Source organism: Mirounga angustirostris, unplaced genomic scaffold, assembly GCF_029215605.1.
Source record: "Mirounga angustirostris isolate CCGP_5_RB_7025 unplaced genomic scaffold, mMirAng1.0.hap1 SCAF_5, whole genome shotgun sequence".
In the NCBI taxonomy this organism is placed as follows: Eukaryota; Metazoa; Chordata; class Mammalia; order Carnivora; family Phocidae; genus Mirounga; species Mirounga angustirostris.
In genome coordinates this window covers 12,406,642-12,423,578 of record NW_026991713.1, presented here as the reverse complement: position 1 = coordinate 12,423,578, position 16,937 = coordinate 12,406,642, and the positions used below count along the sequence as shown (strand labels likewise).

The window sequence follows — 16,937 nt, the reverse complement described above, 5'->3', positions numbered from 1 at the left end:
ACTCGATCCCAGGATCCTGGGATCATGACCTGAGCCGAAGGCAGATAATTAACCATCGGAGCCACCCAGGTGCCCCAGCAATCACTAGTTTTAATCAGTTTTATCTACACTTAATGTTTGCCATTTACATTCCTATCTGTTGTGTTGACAAATCCACATACTTCCACTTCTAATTTAAGAGCTATATTGTATTCTGTTTGCATGGAGTTGATATGATTCCACTCCCTGTTTGGGAGTATGTGGATTGTTTCTGCTTTTTCACCATGAAGGATATAACTTGTGGCTGTTTTATTCTTGTCAATAAAGCCAAGATCTGCCCATAATCACTTTAAACCAGAGTGGTGCAAGGAGGCAAGAACCTCATTCAGGTAAATCACCACCAACATGAGCATGTTAAAGGTTGCTAATGGAAGAATCCAAAAGAAGTTTATGCTAAAATATCCTCCATACAATCTAGCAATATGCTTAATGAAAAAAAGCATGGTGGGTACCTGACATGGAAGTCATCTTAAATGTACATCCCCCCCTTTATAGTCCAAATACCATTATTTGGTAGATTGATTTAAATTTCAGGGGCACCTGGGTGGCTCAGTCAGTTAAGCATCTGACTTCAGTTCAGGTCATGATCTCAGGGTCCTAGATCTAGGATCTAGCCCTGCTCAGCAGGGGATCTGCTTGTCCCTCTCCCTCTACCCCTCCCCCCCCCACTCGTGTTCTGTCTCTCAAATAAAATCTTTGAAAATAAATAAATTTTCATATATTAGTCACCATGCTAGATAACAGTGGTGAGCAAAGTAGATAGTATCCCAGCCCTCCCAGAGTAGCTAGACTAGTGGGGAGAAGGGTATTTATGAATAGGTCTCATGAGCATTATTAAAACACTTCAAAGCACAGGAGTACAAGACTTCCATAAAGTTCTTATACTGTACAGTAAAGTCATCAGCCCCTGTGGCTGCTCAAACAAGGTAACATAAGGAAGTGATTAAGTTTTAATTTAGGTTCTCCTTCATCCTAACTTGGTACAATTTACTAGCCTTTCTAATTAAAATCACAATTAACTGTGATCAATTAAATATGAAAGCACCCTGCAGTAACCCAGACTACCAAAGCAGTGGTTATTGTATCTTTTGGACTACATATGATCAAAAAAAAAAAAAAAAAAAAAACATAATAGGTCAGATCTGATCTAATGCGTGGGTGAAATATCTAAAACCTGGTACATAGGAAGGTTGAAGAAGATATTAGAATCCTAGAACTAGGAAAGGCCTTTGAGAGTCTTAAATTTTTTTTTTCTTAAAGATTTTATTTATTTATTTGACAGAGACATAGCAAGAGCAGGAACACAAGCAGGGGGAGTGGGAGAGGGAGAAACAGGCTTCCCGCGGAACAGGGAGCCCGATGTGGGACTCGATCCCAGGACCCTGGGATCATGACCTGAGCTGAAGGCAGACGCTTAACGACTGAGCCACCCAGGCGCCCGAGAGTCTTAAAATTTTTAACTTGGGGTCTACTGCTGTACTTCGGGGACCCCAGAAAGTCCCTGAAGTTAAATTGTATCTCTGCCCTTTTTTCTTCAGAAAGGTTGGTGGTTTTCTTCAAGTTCTCAAAGGAGCCTGTGACCTTAAAAAAAAAAAAAAAAAAAAAAGAAAGGTGTACAGTCCTTGATCGAATTCCAGCATCCGGAAAAAATGGAAGCTCGCTGTCTGAATCACACAGTAAATGGTAGAGATGAGTCCCAGGCCCCACTTACGACTACATCTGGGTGCTTTCTGCCACTCCGGGCTCTAGCCCATTCCTCGCTGCAGGTCACTGAGTTGGTTCTGTCAAGGGATAGCAATCCCCTGGTGCTGGCTTCCAATTCGAGATAAGCGAATGCGGGCTGCAAGCAGCGTGCATCTTGCCACCGGAGGCCTGGACATCAGATAGGAAGAGCTCTACCAGGGCAGGGAGACAACAGGCCAGAGATGCTGTCAACCCCAGCGATGGGGGCGTAGTCTAGTGAGGTCACTAGAGTGAGAACTGATCTGAGCTTGCTGTGTAACCTTACCCAAGTCATTTCCCCGCTCTACGACTCTGTTTGACAGCAGCGCCCTTAAAAAAAAAAAAAAAACACTGGGGCGTGGCTTGGAGAGGCCACGCCCCCAGATCCGCCCAGCCCTACGTTGTGCGCGATGCCCGCAGACGCCGAGTGAGTGGCAGTGAGGTCATCGCCCTCCGACTCCCGGCACCCGACCCTCCACGTCAGGGGTGGGGCCTGTGGCTGCGCTCGACTCCCTACGCCCCGCCTCCACGGACGCCTCCTCGCGGACCTTCCGGCACGTCACGTGACAGGTCGGCGTTGCCGGCGGTTGCTGTCAGCTGATTCCCCGGGTTGGTGGCTGGGGCAGCCGCGGCGATGGACTTTCTCCTGGGAAATCCGTTCAGCTCTCCGGTGGGACAGCGCATCGGTGAGTCCCCGGAGCCCCACCTAGCCCCGCTGCAGGGCCCTGCACCCGGCCTCAGTCTCCCGGGGCCCCTCCATGATCCCAAGCCACCCTCTGGAGGCAGGCTGGGAGGGGAACGAGGCTGGCGTGTCTCTCCCCGACCTGGCCCCGCCCAGCCTCCCGCCTACCTTGATGGACAAAAGCTGTGGTCCATTAGGAAGCCTCGACTTGTGATGGATGCCTACGCCAGCCAATAGCTAAAGAGAGAGGGCGGGTCCGGGCTGTTGCGGCTCAGCCAACGTGTGGCTGCTGGGGTCGGTGAATCCAGGGAGAAAGTTTTGGGGGAGGAAGGGGCTGCGTGGTTTTACCGTTTTGGGGCCCCTGGCCTGTCTCCTTCGTCGCCTCCCCAGCCCGGGGCTTGGCGCCTGGGCTCTTGCCTACTCCCTCCTGGCTCGCCGCGCTCTCGGGACACGGATACCGGAGAAGGGCTGTAAGTCCCTTCTCTCAGGACCAGGAGACCGGGGCTTGGCGTCTGGGCCGGCGACTTGTGGGGACGGGGACAGGCAACCCTGCTACTCCCGGGGCCCGGCCGGACGCTGGCGAACCTGCCAGACCAGCAGCAGGTCGACCGCACGGTCGCAGACTCCTCGAGCTGGAAGTGATCTCAGGAACCACCTGATTCCGCCTCCCTCGTTTCTCAGTAGACGGGTGGGCCAAGCACCCTGGCGGGAGGCACAGACTCACTGAGAGCCCGGGTCTCCTGGCTCTCCTGCCCCCTGTTGATGGGAGACTTACTAGCTCTGTGACGTTGCCTCCTCCCTGTTTCCTCACTGTCATTAGGGGTATATTAATGGTCCCTGCTTCCGTGGGGTGGTTGTGAAGGTTCAGCTCGCTAATAATTGTAAAGTACTCAGAACCGTGCCTGGCACATGGCCCTGCTATATAAAAGAAAGTGGTAATATTTATCCGCACTGTTACTGAGATACCACCAAGTGAGGGTCGGGAATCCCTGGAAATAGCTGGGCGGAGGGTTTCATAGGTACTCCTTGTTGTGCACCAACAGAGGGAAGAACCACAGGCCCTGGCCCAAACAGCTAACACTTCCCCAGGGGCAGTCTGGATGTGCCTCCTCCAATTAGGAGACTGTGGCCATTACTGTGAAATTCTTCTTCATCCTCTTGATGGCTCCTGGCCACCCACACCCCGCAATGAGTCATTGTATTGGAGCTGAAAAGAGAAAGCGGCTCTTCCCTCATCTTTATTTCTCCAACAACAGATACTGCTCTTTCATCACATGCCAAGTTGGAGACTTCTTATTTCTTACCTTCAAAGTCAGCCACATTTTCTGAACCTTTCTAGAAAAGCTCACCTGAGCTCTGGGCCTTAGTTTGTCAAAGAAAACAGCTTCTCTTCTTATCCTGAGGGTTGCCTGTCTGTCACAAGAAGTACTCTGCCCAGAGAAAATACTACTAAGTTATAATAGCTTAGATCCCAAACCAAATTTTACTACTGAAGGGGTCTTTACCCTAGGGGTCTTCCAACTCAGAGTTCTCCTCAGAATTCCCTGGAAGACTTGTTAAAGACAGATGGCTGGGCCCCACCCCCAGAGTTTCTGACTCTAGGTTCTGGAGTGAGCCCTAGACTATGCATTACTAACAAATTCCCAGGAGAGACTAATGCCACTGAATTGGAAACCACATGTTGAAAAGCTCCATTCTAGCCCATCCCCTTCATTTTACGCAGGAGAAGACTCTGACTCACCCAAGCCCCCAGTGAATTGGTAGTGAAGCTGTGATGAACTCCCCAGAACCCATGAAATTATGAAATTTGAACCAAAGCTGAAGAGGCTCTAAAAGTAGAATTAAGTGAAGAATAGCTGCCATTTGAGTAAATGCCATCAGTATTCTTTTTTTTTTTTTTTTAAAGGAGGTGAGTCTTTTTTTTTTAAGATTTTGTTTCAGAGAGTGAGAGAGAGAGAGCACAAGAGGGGGTAGGGTCAGAGGGAGAAGTAGACTTCCTGCTGAGCAGGCAGCCCAACGTAGGACTCGATCCCAGGACCCTGGGATCATGACCTGAGCCGAAGGGCAGACGTTTAACTGACTGAGCCACCCAGGCGCCTTGCCTTCAGTAGTCCATATGTTTTAGACAAAGAGATGGAAGGACTGCTGATTGGCTGTGATTATTGATGACCTAGTATTTTTATAAGCTGTAGGAGTAAAAGAATCTCCAGGCTGCCGACTCCATCCCCTTTATTGCAAGTAGGGCCCTGTAGAGTTGGCCTCCCTGAGCACAGAGAGTTCCAGTGATGTTCATCAGGGGTGAGTGTCACTCAACTCACAAAGCCCACATCTTCCCACACACCCAAGCACCTTTCTGTTTGCTGCTCCCTCTCCCCGGCGTGCCTGCTCCAGTGTGCATCCTTCAAAGCTCAGGCACTGTCACCTCCTCCCTGAGGCCTTCCCTGACCCCTTTCCTGACCCCTTCAGATCCAGCCATTGCTTTCGTGCCCTTGCATCTCCCCCGCTCCTCAGGCTTCTTCACTCTCTGCCTTTGGGCCCTGAGCCTCCACTTCCTCCTGGCTGGAACAGTGGCTTACAAGAGCATCCACCACCTCTCCGGGTGGTGGTGAGAATGAAGCAAGCCGCCCCCCACCCTCCCCAGGAGTGCCTGGCACATTGTGAGTGTGCAGGAAACATTAGCTTTTGCTGTCCTCACCATTGTTTTTATTATTTCCACCATCGCACGCTAACAGAGCACTGTCCCGTTCTGTTAGTACTTGTGCATGTGTGTCTCCCCAGCTAGACTAGACTTCCTGAGAACAGGGACTGGACCCCACTGGTCAGGACCCTCGGCACCTGGCATGGTCCCGGGCCCATAATAGGAGGGAAGAAAGGAGAAAAAGAAAGTAACATCCTGGGAGCAAATACCATGGCCACGGACCATGCATGGTTATTAATATTCACGGTGACGCTGCAAGGTTTTGCTGTTTTTTCCATTTCACCAAAAATAAGTGTGAGGGAACATATCATTTCACAGTTACTTGGGGTCGGGATCCAGACCCAGGTTTCTCTGGCTCAGAGCCCCTGTCCTCTCCTACCCCTCACCACGCTGTATCTGGCTGATCAGTGCCTATTTGGAATTCACATTAGTCCAGCCCTCCAAGTTCCACAGTCTCTGCTCTACCCACAGATTAGCTTTGCTGATGATCACGTGCACGTGAGTCCATGCCACTGCCAGGTCATTCAGCCTTATCGTTCAGTAGGAGAGCTTCCCAAGTGCAGCAGCCTGTGGCTGAAAGGATGCCAGATCATTAGTATGAGGTGGTATTGACACAGCTCTCTCCTTGCAAGGATTTCAAAACCCTTTCCAGTATCCTCTGAGGACAGATCCTAAGGGTTCTTTTATAGACAGACATCAGAAGGCAACCCAAGAAGCGCATGGCCCGTTTCTGACTGCCAGCTCAGCCCTGGCGCTTTGAGTCAGAGACCCGACTGACTCAGAAAGCACACTGCACGCGACAGATGCTGTCAACATGGGCAGTCCCCGAGGACCAGCTCCCAGGGCTTGGGCTGGAGGTGGTGGCTGCTGGATGCTGGATGACGGGAGAGCTCTGCGCCTAAGGCCAAGCCCTGGGGTGGACGGGAGAGGGGAAGAAGTCAGGCAGAGCTGCCTTTGGGCCCAGCTCCAGTTCTGCTCCTACCTATGGCACATCCCCCTCGCCGTTGCCCGTAGCCTGCCTGCAATGTGCTGCCGTGCTCCCTTTCCTTCCAGAGCACTGAGGAGGAACAGCCGAGGGGACGGAGGAGGACGGGGAAGGGTGGGCCCTAGAGGGAAGAAAGGAACTAATGGCCTCAAGAGGAGTGGTAGAGCGACTCCACGGACTTGGAGGGCAGAGAGCGACGTCACCAGAGGGGAGCTCAGGGTCAGCACACACAGCCCCAGCCCTTTGCATCGGTGTTGCTTGCTCTCCACCGCTGGAGGGGCGAAGGTAGAGGCTGGAGGGAGGGAGGCTGTAAGGAGGATTCCCACAGTGGCTGCCAAGAAGGACTAGACCAGGATTTGCAAACGTTCTGGAAGGGGCCAGAAAGTAAATGTTCACAGCTCCGTGGGCCTGTGGAGTCTGTTGTGATTGCTCAGCTCTGCCGCTCTACCGGAAAAGCAGCATAGACCATGTGTAGGTGAATGGGCAAGACTGTGTTCCAGTCCGACTGTTTGTGGGTACTAAAATGTGAATTTCATATCATTTTCACATGTCATGAAATAATATTATTTGGATTTGTTTTCAGCCATTTAAAAATGTGAAAACCATTCTTAGCCTTTGGGCCATACAAAAGCAGACTTAACTGGCACGTGCATTCATAGTTCGCTGCCCTGGATCAGACCAGCTGGCCAGATGCAGAATGATGGGAGGCAGTGTTCCTCAGAGTGGGATCCCAGAGAACCCCACGTCACAGATGCCTGAGGATGCTCCAGCACTGGGCCTCCCAAGTCTAAATCCCTCCTACTTCCCAGAGTGTGCCCTTCGGGGTGTGGGGGGTAGAGGGCTCATGTCTTAAAGCTCTGGGTCCCTGCTCTCTAAGTGCTAGAACCAGCTGAGAGCCCAAGTCTCTGTTTTGAGGACAACAGGGAATGATGTCTAGAAAGGGCTTTGGGTCAACTGGGGCTACATAGTAAGGCATCCAGGATGAGCTCTTGAGCCACACCAGATGGTCTGAGTCCTGGTTCAGCCTCCACCGGCTTTGTTACTGGGGCGAGTTACATAACCTCCCTGTTCTTCAGTTTCACATCTGTAAAATAAGAATTTTTTACACGTTATCACTTGGGGTTGCCATTTTCCTGTGTTGGGCAGCATGCAGCCCAGGGCCTGCCAGGCAGTAAGTGTCCGTAGCTGTCAGCCGCTGCAATTTCTTTACTGGTGTTATCCTTGTTGCTAGGGCATAGTCTAAATTATGACAGAGCCAAGGTATCAACCTGGGACTGTGGCTCTGGTGTTGGTCTTGCTCTCCCTGGGTGATGAGCAGTCACTGGCTGGTGGCAGCCACATTCATAGACAGGTCAGGTTTCAGGCTGTGGGGTGGATCCCATTCTTCCTTGGGAATTAAAGCCTTTGCCTGACCCTGCGGATAGAACTGGTGAATAGGTTTTGTTCCCTCGCTGAGCTCAAAGAAATAAGAATAAAGTGCCGGATTTCCGCTCTTCTGGTTTTAGAAAAAAACGAAAAACAAAACCTTCAGTGTCTTCTAATTAGGGACCATCCCCCCCCCCGCCCCCGTGAGAAACAGGGATTCAGGACAAGTTAACTCTTTACCTTCTTACCAAGGAGGTCTCTCTCTAGGCTAGCACTCTGCAGACTTTTGTCCCTCATGCACCACCTTTGTGGTTTATATCTGCCCTGTGCCACCTTTCATTTTATTTTCATAGGGTTTTCCTTTTATTGGCTCACCATTGTTAATATGACCTCATCCTGTGTAATTATATCCATGAAATCATGAAGGAATTCGTGTTTTTCTCTTCCACGTTCAAGTAAATGCACAACTCTAACAATGTCCAAGTTGGCCCGTGAGCCCACCTGATGTGATCCTGCGTAGCACCTTCTGGTCACTCCGATGACAGCAGTGTGAATAGGGTCAGAGCTTGGATCCTGCATCAGAAGATCTGGTGTCAGCACCAACTCTGCCCTTTCCTGGCCCTTTCTGTGCCCCCCAGGCAAGTGACAAAACCTCTGAGAGACCCCTGCCTCCTCAAACGGGGAAGGTGGAGGAGGGAAGGGAAGAGCCAGGGACAAGGGCGAGAGGAGAAGAGAACAGAGCCCTCCAGACTGCGTGAGGCTGAGACCTGCAGAATCTCAGAACAAACAGAGGTGTCCCCTGTTCAGTGGGAACTTGTTGGCGTTGAGGCAGTATAAACCTGGGGTGGTTAACTTTATGTGTCAACTTGGCCGGGCCATGATATCCACAGCTATTTGGTCAAACATTATTCTAGATGTTTCTGTGAAGGTATTTTTCAAATGAGTTCAGTAGACTTTGAGTAAAGCAGATGATTCTCCATAGTGTGGGTGCGCTTTGTCTAATTAAGTGACGGTTTTGATAGAAGAAAGGCGCCTTCCCCAGGTGAGGGAATTCCACCAGCAGACAGCCTTTGGACTCAAGCTGCCTCTGTTCCCCGGGTGTCCAGCCTGCTGGCCTGCCCTGCAGACTTTGAATGTACCAAGCCTCCACACTCACAGGAGCCAATCCAATAAAATTAATTTCTCTCAGTAGGTAAAGAGAGATGAGAAAAAGAAGGACTGAGGGAGGGGAGAGGGTGTCGTCAGTAACGTCTTTTACACTCACAAGTTGGAGGAGGGAAAAAGAATGTCACAGGCACTTTGGCCAGCCACGTCAAGCCTCTGCTTTCATGGCCTTGGCTCCTCTTACCCCGACAGTTTTACCAAACCCTCCTCCTTGTAACCGAAACTGTTCTTCAGTTAGCTACTGTAGTTAGCTACATCAACTTTAAAAGTGTGGGTTGCAGAAGTAATGCCCTCTCAAGGTATTTTAGAGTTCCTCTTGTGGCCTGTGGTTAGAGTGGCAGGAGAGAGGGAGCCAGGGTTTTGAGGAAGGACGGCTCAGCAACTTAGGAAACTGGTAGAACTTTCCATGCTGGGTCTGGAGAGACTTGTTCATTTGGAGTGTAGGCCTCAAGACAGTTTGCTGGCCGAGAAAAAATGGCTTCTGCATGTATGTGATTTAAAAATCTAATTTGTATGGGGCGCCTGGGTGGCTCAGTTGGATAAGCATCCTCTTGATCTCCACTCCGGTCTTGCTCTCAGGGTCATGAGTTCAAGCCCCATGATGGGCTCCATGCTGGATGTGGAGCCTACTTTAAAAAAAATAAAAATAAAAATCCATTTTGTGGAGCGCTTGAAATTTTCAAACTTTTTTTTTTTTTAAGATTTTATTTATTTATTTGAGAGGGAGAGAATGAGAGACAGAGAGCATGAGAGGGAGGAGGGTCAGAGGGAGAAGCAGACTCCCTGCCGAGCAGGGAGCCCGATGCGGGACTCGATCCCGGGACTCCAGGATCATGACCTGAGCCGAAGTCAGTCGCTTAACCAACTGAGCCACCCAGGCGCCCCCAAACACTTTTTTATTGACATTTTTGTAGTCGATAACGTTTGTTTTCATCATCACTGTGTGCTAGGATGCAAAGCACTTGAAATGCATTCTCTCATTTCCTCCTCACACAACCCTGGAAGGTGAATGTTTTCTTTATCCCCATTCTGCAGGGGACAAACTGAGGTACAGAGAGTTTAAGGAATTCATTCAGGATGGGGGCTCCTGGCTGGCTCAGTCGGTAGTGCATGCGATGCTTGATCTTGGGGTCGTGAGTTCAAGCCCCACGTTAGGTGGAGAGTTTACTCAAATAAGTAAATAAGTGAACAAATATATATATATATATATATATATATATATATTTTTTTTTTTTTTTTTTTTTTAAGAAAGGGGAATTCATTCAGGGTCCCACAGCCAGTGAATCGGGACTTAAAGTGGGATTTGTCTTTGTCCAGATCCCACTCTTCTAACTTTTTCGCCTCATTGCTTCCCCTTAGAATTGGAAGGAGGGTGCTGGGTTTCCTTTTGAGTGAAAATGTCTGCGTCCATCTGGAATGATTTTGTTTGTAATGGCTCTTTCTATAGTTCTCCCCCACCCCATCATTAGGATATTGCTTTCATCCTCATGCTTGTCACTTGTCCCTGTGTGGCAGGAGGCGCAGGTGGAGGGGCCAGCTACCCTGCCCCTCTTATCAGGGGAGCAGAACCTTCCTCAGGAGCTGTCAGACCTGCGTTACCTGGCCACTTCTAGCTGCGGGGGAGACTAGAAAAGCTAAGTGCTGTGGCCAGTGGAGAATGAGTGCCTTTCACAAGGACAAATTCTGTAGGAGTCAGCTCCACAAGGTGGAATTAATAAATATCTCACATAGTCACAGAGTGCGTTAATACAAATACAGTATCCAGTGTGGGCAGGTGGGTGAGTTCCCATGCTGCATTTCCAGAAGGACTGCTGAGCTGGCCTGCACCCCAGTGGATCAGTCAGAATGGCAAGGCTCTAGAGATCACGTCTAGGGTGGCATGGTTGCAGGGACTGAGGACATTAGTGTAGAGGACAGATTAAGGGGGCACATGGCACTTTTTAAAAATATTCAAAGGAGGGGCGCCTCAGTGGCTAGGTCGGTTAAGCCACTGGCTCTTGATTTTGGCTCAGGTCATGATCTTGGGGTCGTGAGATCGAGCCCCATGTTGGGCTCCTCGCAGAGTTTGCTGGAGATTCTCCCTCTCCTTCCCTCTGCCCCTGCCCCTGCTCAAGCACATGTGCGCTCACTCTCTCTCTAAAACAAATAAATCTTTAAAAAAAATACTCAGAGGACTGCCAGTTGGGAGAAGATTAAGATTCTACACAATATCTACTAAGGGATCAATGGAGGCCGAAGGGTGGGAGTATGTCATTTAAATTAAAATGTTAAAAAGGTTTATTATCCTGGTGTGTATGACCTCATCCTTCATTCAGTTATTTAGCAAACACGTACCACAGGTTTATCAGGGGCCAGGTCCCGTCTGCTGTACCCAATTCCTGAGCCATAATAATCTCCACCCTTGAGCTCACAGCCTAATGGGAGAGACAGAAACAAAGAAATCAATTCTGTAGTTATTTTAACAGCCCCGCCAAGCAGAACTTAACAGTTGGGGCCTGTGCAAAATGCTGTTGGCCCCAGGAGGGAAGGAGCAGGCCCTCTAGGGGGTCAGGGCAGGCTCCGCATGGTGACCTGACCTTGAGCTGGGCTTAGGAGCATGATTTAAGGTGGGGAGGCAGGCAGGAGCACATTCCTGGAAGGGGGACAAGCTCACAGCACAGAGCCCTGAAGGAGCAGGACCCGGGGGTGTGGACAGAAGGCCTGAGTTGGGTCTCCACCCCAAGTCCTGCCTGCCAAGCCCCGGTGCAGCCCAGCGTAGCTCAGGTCCCACAGCTGAGTCTGGTCTGAAGTTGCAGGGTTGGTTTGTTCAAGAGTGTCTTTAAACACCCAGGGTGGGGCACCTGGGTGCCTCAGTCGTTAAGCGTCTGCCTTCAGCTCAGGTCATGATCCCAGGGTCCTGGGATCGAGCCCCGCATCGGGCTCCCTGCTCAGCGGGAAGCCTGCTTCTCCTCCTTCTCCCCCTGCTTGTGTTCCCTCTCTCGCTGTCTTTCTCTCTGTCAAATAAATAAATAAAATCTTTTTAAAAAATAAATACCAAGGTGTTTGTCCTGAGCTTGTCACCTCCTGGGCTCAAGCTGCAGGCACCACCCTGGCTGGCCTCCGAGAAGAGAGGGAAAAAGGAGAAGGGGGAGAAAAGGCTTGCTCCTCCCTGAGTGCCTCTGTGTTCCAGAAGGGATGCCTCTCCCCACCACCGCCCAGCAGACAGCCCTCTTCCCCCCAGGAACCAGAACAGGGTCTCTTGCCCACTTCTGGAGCAGGTGCTGCGAAGGGGAACGGTATTGGCGCTCTGGGCGGGGCAGGGAGGATGGCTGCTGGGTAGACTGAACAGTGTCTGCCGCTGTGGGTCTTGGCACGGGTCCATGCCAGCTTTGAGGATGGGCCATCCTGGGCTGCTGGCATATTTCCCTCTACCTCAGCAGCCTCACCTTTCTCCTCTGGCTGCCTCACTCCCCCTGGGATTTTCTCCCTCCCTCAGGTCACTTCTCCCCAGTGCCTGAGACTGACCTGCAAGCCCCTCTTCTCTCCTCTTCTTCCCGGCATCCTCCATGACTCATCATTGATTCATTCATTCAGCAAATGCCATTCCTCTCCCAAGAACCTCCTTCTCTACCCCCCCACCCCCCCACCCCCGCCGCCCAGCCCGATGCCTTGTGCTCTGTGCTCAGCTCAGACCTTTCCTATTCCCTCTGCAGGTGTTCACCCCTGCCTCCTGGCTCTCCAGCACCCTGAGCTGGCCTCAGTCATGTCACTCTGCTCTGAAAATGTTTGTCTAGCTGCCATCCCTGACCACTTTAGGACCAGGATTCTGTTCTTCATCTTTGCCTCTCTAGCACCTGCCACAGGGCTGGACGAATAATACGGCTCCGAGAATGTTGTGGGAGGGCAGAGAGAAGGATGCAAGGGAGATGGGCGGGAAGAAGGTGTACAGAAAGCAAGTAGAAGGATGGGTGGTGGGATAAGGGGCACTAGGCAGGGGATGGAGGCAGATGGCAGATGGGTAGGGAGCAGGGAAGCGAACAGAGGGCGGGTATTACTTACAGCAAATTCCAAACATCGTATCATTTCACTCATAAATATTTCAGTGTATCTCTAAAAGGTAAGGAATCGGATTCTTATTTACAAACAAACAAACAAGCCTTAGCCACAGTACCAGTGTATAAAAGTATATAAATGTTTTTTAAAACCCCCAAACATGGGCGCCTGGGTGGCTCAGTTGGTTAAGCAACTGCCTTCGGCTCAGGTCATGATCCTGGAGTCCCAGGATCGAGTCCCTCATCGGGCTCCCTGCTCAGCAGGGAGTCTGCTTCTCCCTCTGACCCTCCACCCTCTCATGTTCTCTCTCTATCATTCTCTCTCTCTCAATAAAATAAAAATCTTTAAAAAAAAAAAAAAAAAAAACCCAAACAGTAAAGCCTAGAAGGAAGTCCCCGGAGGGATCACTGTGGTTCCTTTGAGTGACATGAGAGGGTGGTGTTCCCGATGGAAAGATGGTGTTCAGTAAATGTGGTCTAAACGGAACATGGCTGCCTACGCCCTTGCTGGGCTAAGGTCTCGAAGAGGGCCTATGGGAGCCACTCGAGCTGATCTGCCATGTCATTGTTTTCCTTATCACGGTCAGCTGACTCCTATTTGCATCTCTCTGCCCTGGGTCTGGAACCTGCCCTAGACTGGGTCAGAGCCTAGGGTGGGACCAGGTCTGCAGGTTGTCCGTGTCCTTTAAGGCCATCCCTCACTGCTTACAAGCCACATTTCGTTCAACCTAAGACACCATGGAGAATGAAAAGAAAAAAACTGGCAACTGAGCTCTGGCAGGTCATCGTTTGTAAGAGCCACCCCAATATGAGAGGAGTTCAAAATGGAAAGGGGGAAGGGAGCTTACAATCATAGAAACACCGTGTGTGGCATCGGGGCAGGTGGGGCGGGGAGGGAGGGGGCAGGTACTCAGAGCGGAACCAGAGCATCAAAGCAGTCTGAGGGCTGTTCGCCTTCCACAAACACTGAATGAGCCTCTCCTCTCCGTCCCAGCAGAGGTAGGGCCCTGGTGAGAGAGAGAGGCCCCCGAGAGCTCAGGGCCCACCCTAGTTGGGTAGAGACGTCCTTGAAGGGCCCGAGCAGAGTGAGAGGTGCAGGGGTTCAGAGCCACACACTCCTGCGCTTCCAGGTGGTGGACCTCAGCTGCCCCCCTCCATGGTAGGGACGGGGGGAGGTGACCCGAGAGGAGGTCTACTGAGCACCTTGCACAAGTGGACAGTCAGTGGATGCCAGTCATTTTGCCACTGTTCCTCCCGGTGTTACTGTCACCATGCAGGATGACAGTGTAGGTCACAGTGACCCAGTCCTCCCGGTTGGCAGATACACTGAGGAGCTGGCACTGGGGTTAGGGCCTTAAAAGATGAGCCGGGATTAGCCGGCTCATTTCCTTCTCTGTGTCGGCACATGCGATCTCCACTACCTTCTGTGCCTCCTGAACACACTCAGTGTTTGTTGTCGTCCAGGAACAGAAGGTAGTGGTAAGAGTAGAGATTTGGTAACCAGACCTCGCTGAGTCTGAATCTCTGCTCTGTAGTGTGTGAGCTGTGTGACTGTGGGCAAGGCACGGACCCCTCTGTGCTCCTCAGTTTATTCATCCTCTTGCTTAAGGGTGTGGTGAGGGGTTAGTGCGAAGTGCTGAGTCCCATACTTGGTGCTTACTGAGTGTCGGGTGGGTATACTGGTAGTGGGGGTTGTCATCATCATCTGTGACGCCGGCGCCGTAGCAAAGGGAAGAAAGGCATGCCAGGCAGAAGCCCAGAGGCAGGCAAGAACAAGGCCCCAGAGGGAGGGGAAGACAGCCAGCTGTGGCCGAGGTCAGTCCCACATGTCCCTCTCCGCCCTGCAGAGTTCAGGTTTTTGACCCTCAGGCAGTTGAGGGGGTGAAGGGACAATTTTTAGATGGAAGAAAGTACTAGTTGGATTTATGTTTGAAGAGAAGAGTGTGGAGGTGACGTCCAGGCCTGGGGGAGGTGACAGGGCCTGACTGAGAGCCGCCACAGTGATGACAGAACTGGGGACAACTCAGAGGTGCGTTGACCAGCTGGAATTCACAGACTTGGTGGCTGTTTGAACATGCAGGGTGGTGGGGAGAAGGCTCTAGGCTGCTGCCCCCAAGGCTGACGTGGGAGCACATGGTCAGTGGGGTTTGAGTGCGTGGGGCGGAGCACCTGCAGACATGGACTTCTCCAAAGCAGTGGAAGGAGCCGGAAGGCCACTGTCCTCCAGCTAGCTGTTCAGAGCCCCCCCAAGAATGAGCAGGCTGGGACCAGGGGCCTGGAGCTGGCGCATCTTTGGGGGCCACTTTTGCCTGCTCTCGGCCCGGGTCACAGTCAGGATAAGTAGCAGTTACTCAGGACTGCTCTTTACCCGGAAAGTCGCAGGGCCTGTGAGGCAGGCCGTCTTATCTCCGTTTCACGGAGGAGAGAACGGTCCCCGAGTTAGGACAAGGGGCTAGACTCATCCCACTCGAAAGCCTCTGCCACTGCCCAGCCTGACTGGGCCTGCCACCGCACCAGGCAGACTCTCTGGAGCCTTCCGGAAAGGTGGTGTCTGCACCCAGCCTGACACAGAGAGGACAGGCAGACCGGAGCGGGGGTGGGGCGGGGCGGGGAGGGGAGGGCCGTGATCCATGGCCATGGCCACCGGACTGCCAGCCCCAGACAGCCGCCCTGCAGCCTGAACCCAGGCGGGCGGGGGGGGCGGTTGGGCGGTGCAGGGTCTGGCGGCCTCAGGAGCTAGGGACGAGAGCAGAGCAGCTGCCCGGGACCTTGGGAGGTTACAACCCCCCCAGCCCAGAGGGCGGGAAGCCGGTTATCATTCTCCTGGAACTGATGACCAGTGCCAGTGTTTTTCTCCCTCCTTTCCAAAACTGCAAAGCTGAGTTACTTCTGCGGTTCCAAACAAAAACAAAACAGATGTCCCCGGATTCCTGTGCTCTGGGTCCTCCTGCACCCGCCCATTTCCCGGCCACTGCCTTCCTCTGGCTTATAAATGCCCCAGCTGCCCCTTACCAGCCCGCTTGCCTTTCCAGAATGCCCTGAATCCCTTCTAAAACGGTAAGGATCCTCCCCCGGGAGAAGCGAGGTGCCCCTCCTTTTCGGGGGTCACTGGGAGGGTCCGTTGAGGAAGCATCGAAAGGCCTGCTGCTGGAGCCAGGGATCCGGGAGGAGGGGGCAGGAGGACGCTTTGGGGATGGCAGAGCTCCCTGGCCCCTGGTGACCACTGTGTGACCTCCCCGCGTCCCCATTCCCTCACCACTTGGGTGAGGGCAGGGAGGCACACTGCACGGGGCTGGGAGGATTCAGCTGTGTCCGCGTGTCAACAGCTCACGGCGCTTGGTCTGTAACTGGGGAGTGAGTGCCCTGCTGCTGAGGACGGGCATGTGGGCCGGGCCGAGGGCCGTGGAGCCTGTGGAGCACTGGGGCCACGAGGGGAGCGGGGTCGCTTCCAGGGTTCAGAAAGTTCAGTCTGGGGCAGCAGGGGGCGTGGAGGGGTAGGAGCGAGGCCGGAGGGGCGGAGGCCGTGGTCTGCGGGGAAGAGGCCCGCAGAGGCAGACGGCAAGGTGAGAAGGATCAGGTAGGGTGGAGAGTCAGGAGCTGGAGGTGGCAGAATATTGTGGCCGGAAGTCTGGCCCACGTGACTGGGGGTCGCCGAGGTGTGGTTCCTGAAGGAGCAGCAGGTCCCGCATGTTTGATTAGCACTGTCCCCCCAGACCCTCCAAAATGGAGCGTGGCTCCCTCTGCCCAGAGTGGCACTTGTCCAGCTCTCTTTAGTTCTTCCCACGTGGTCAGTAAGTGTGTAAGTCCCCAAGGGTGGGGAGTGTGACACAAAGAAGCCACACTCAGGACATCATTGTGGGATGAAACAGCCCACCTTTCAACCCTTTTAAAGGAAGCCTTCTTCTTCCCCTCCCGCAGCCACAGTCTAGGGAGAAAAGCACCCCGCCCTGCTGCTGGGTCCCTCCCTGGACGCCCCAGCTGCCGGGCTTGTGCCCTCAGCTCCCCTAGCATCCATCTGTCCGCAGGACCTAAGGCGGAGCTGAGGTCAGGCCAGTTTCAAAACCGACATCACAGAAGCCACAGTTCTAGGGAGCTGACCGCCAGCCCAGCCCAGGCATTGTCCTGCAGGACGGGCCCTGCCTGGTCACAGGGCCTGGGCTCAGAAGACGCCTCAGCCCCTCTGGGCACCAGTTATACAGCCAGTGAGGGGGCAGCTGTCGGTGTGAAGAGAGCGAGGGGGCCTCCCGTGCG

At 52.6% G+C, this 16,937-nt stretch overlaps 1 protein-coding gene across 3 annotated transcripts in view; it reads left to right on the top strand.

The window, feature by feature from the left end:
- Window positions 1-2,257: 2,257 nt before the first annotated feature.
- TOM1 (target of myb1 membrane trafficking protein) overlaps window positions 2,258-16,937 on the top strand; it is a 36,654-nt gene continuing 21,974 nt past the window's right edge. For all 3 annotated transcript variants that reach the window (XM_064590652.1, XM_064590651.1, XM_045872634.3), the window contains exon 1: window positions 2,258-2,447. In XM_064590652.1, the coding sequence (XP_064446722.1) occupies window positions 2,396-2,447 (52 nt within the window). In that variant the 5' untranslated portion in view covers window positions 2,258-2,395. The remainder of the gene's footprint in view (window positions 2,448-16,937) is intronic.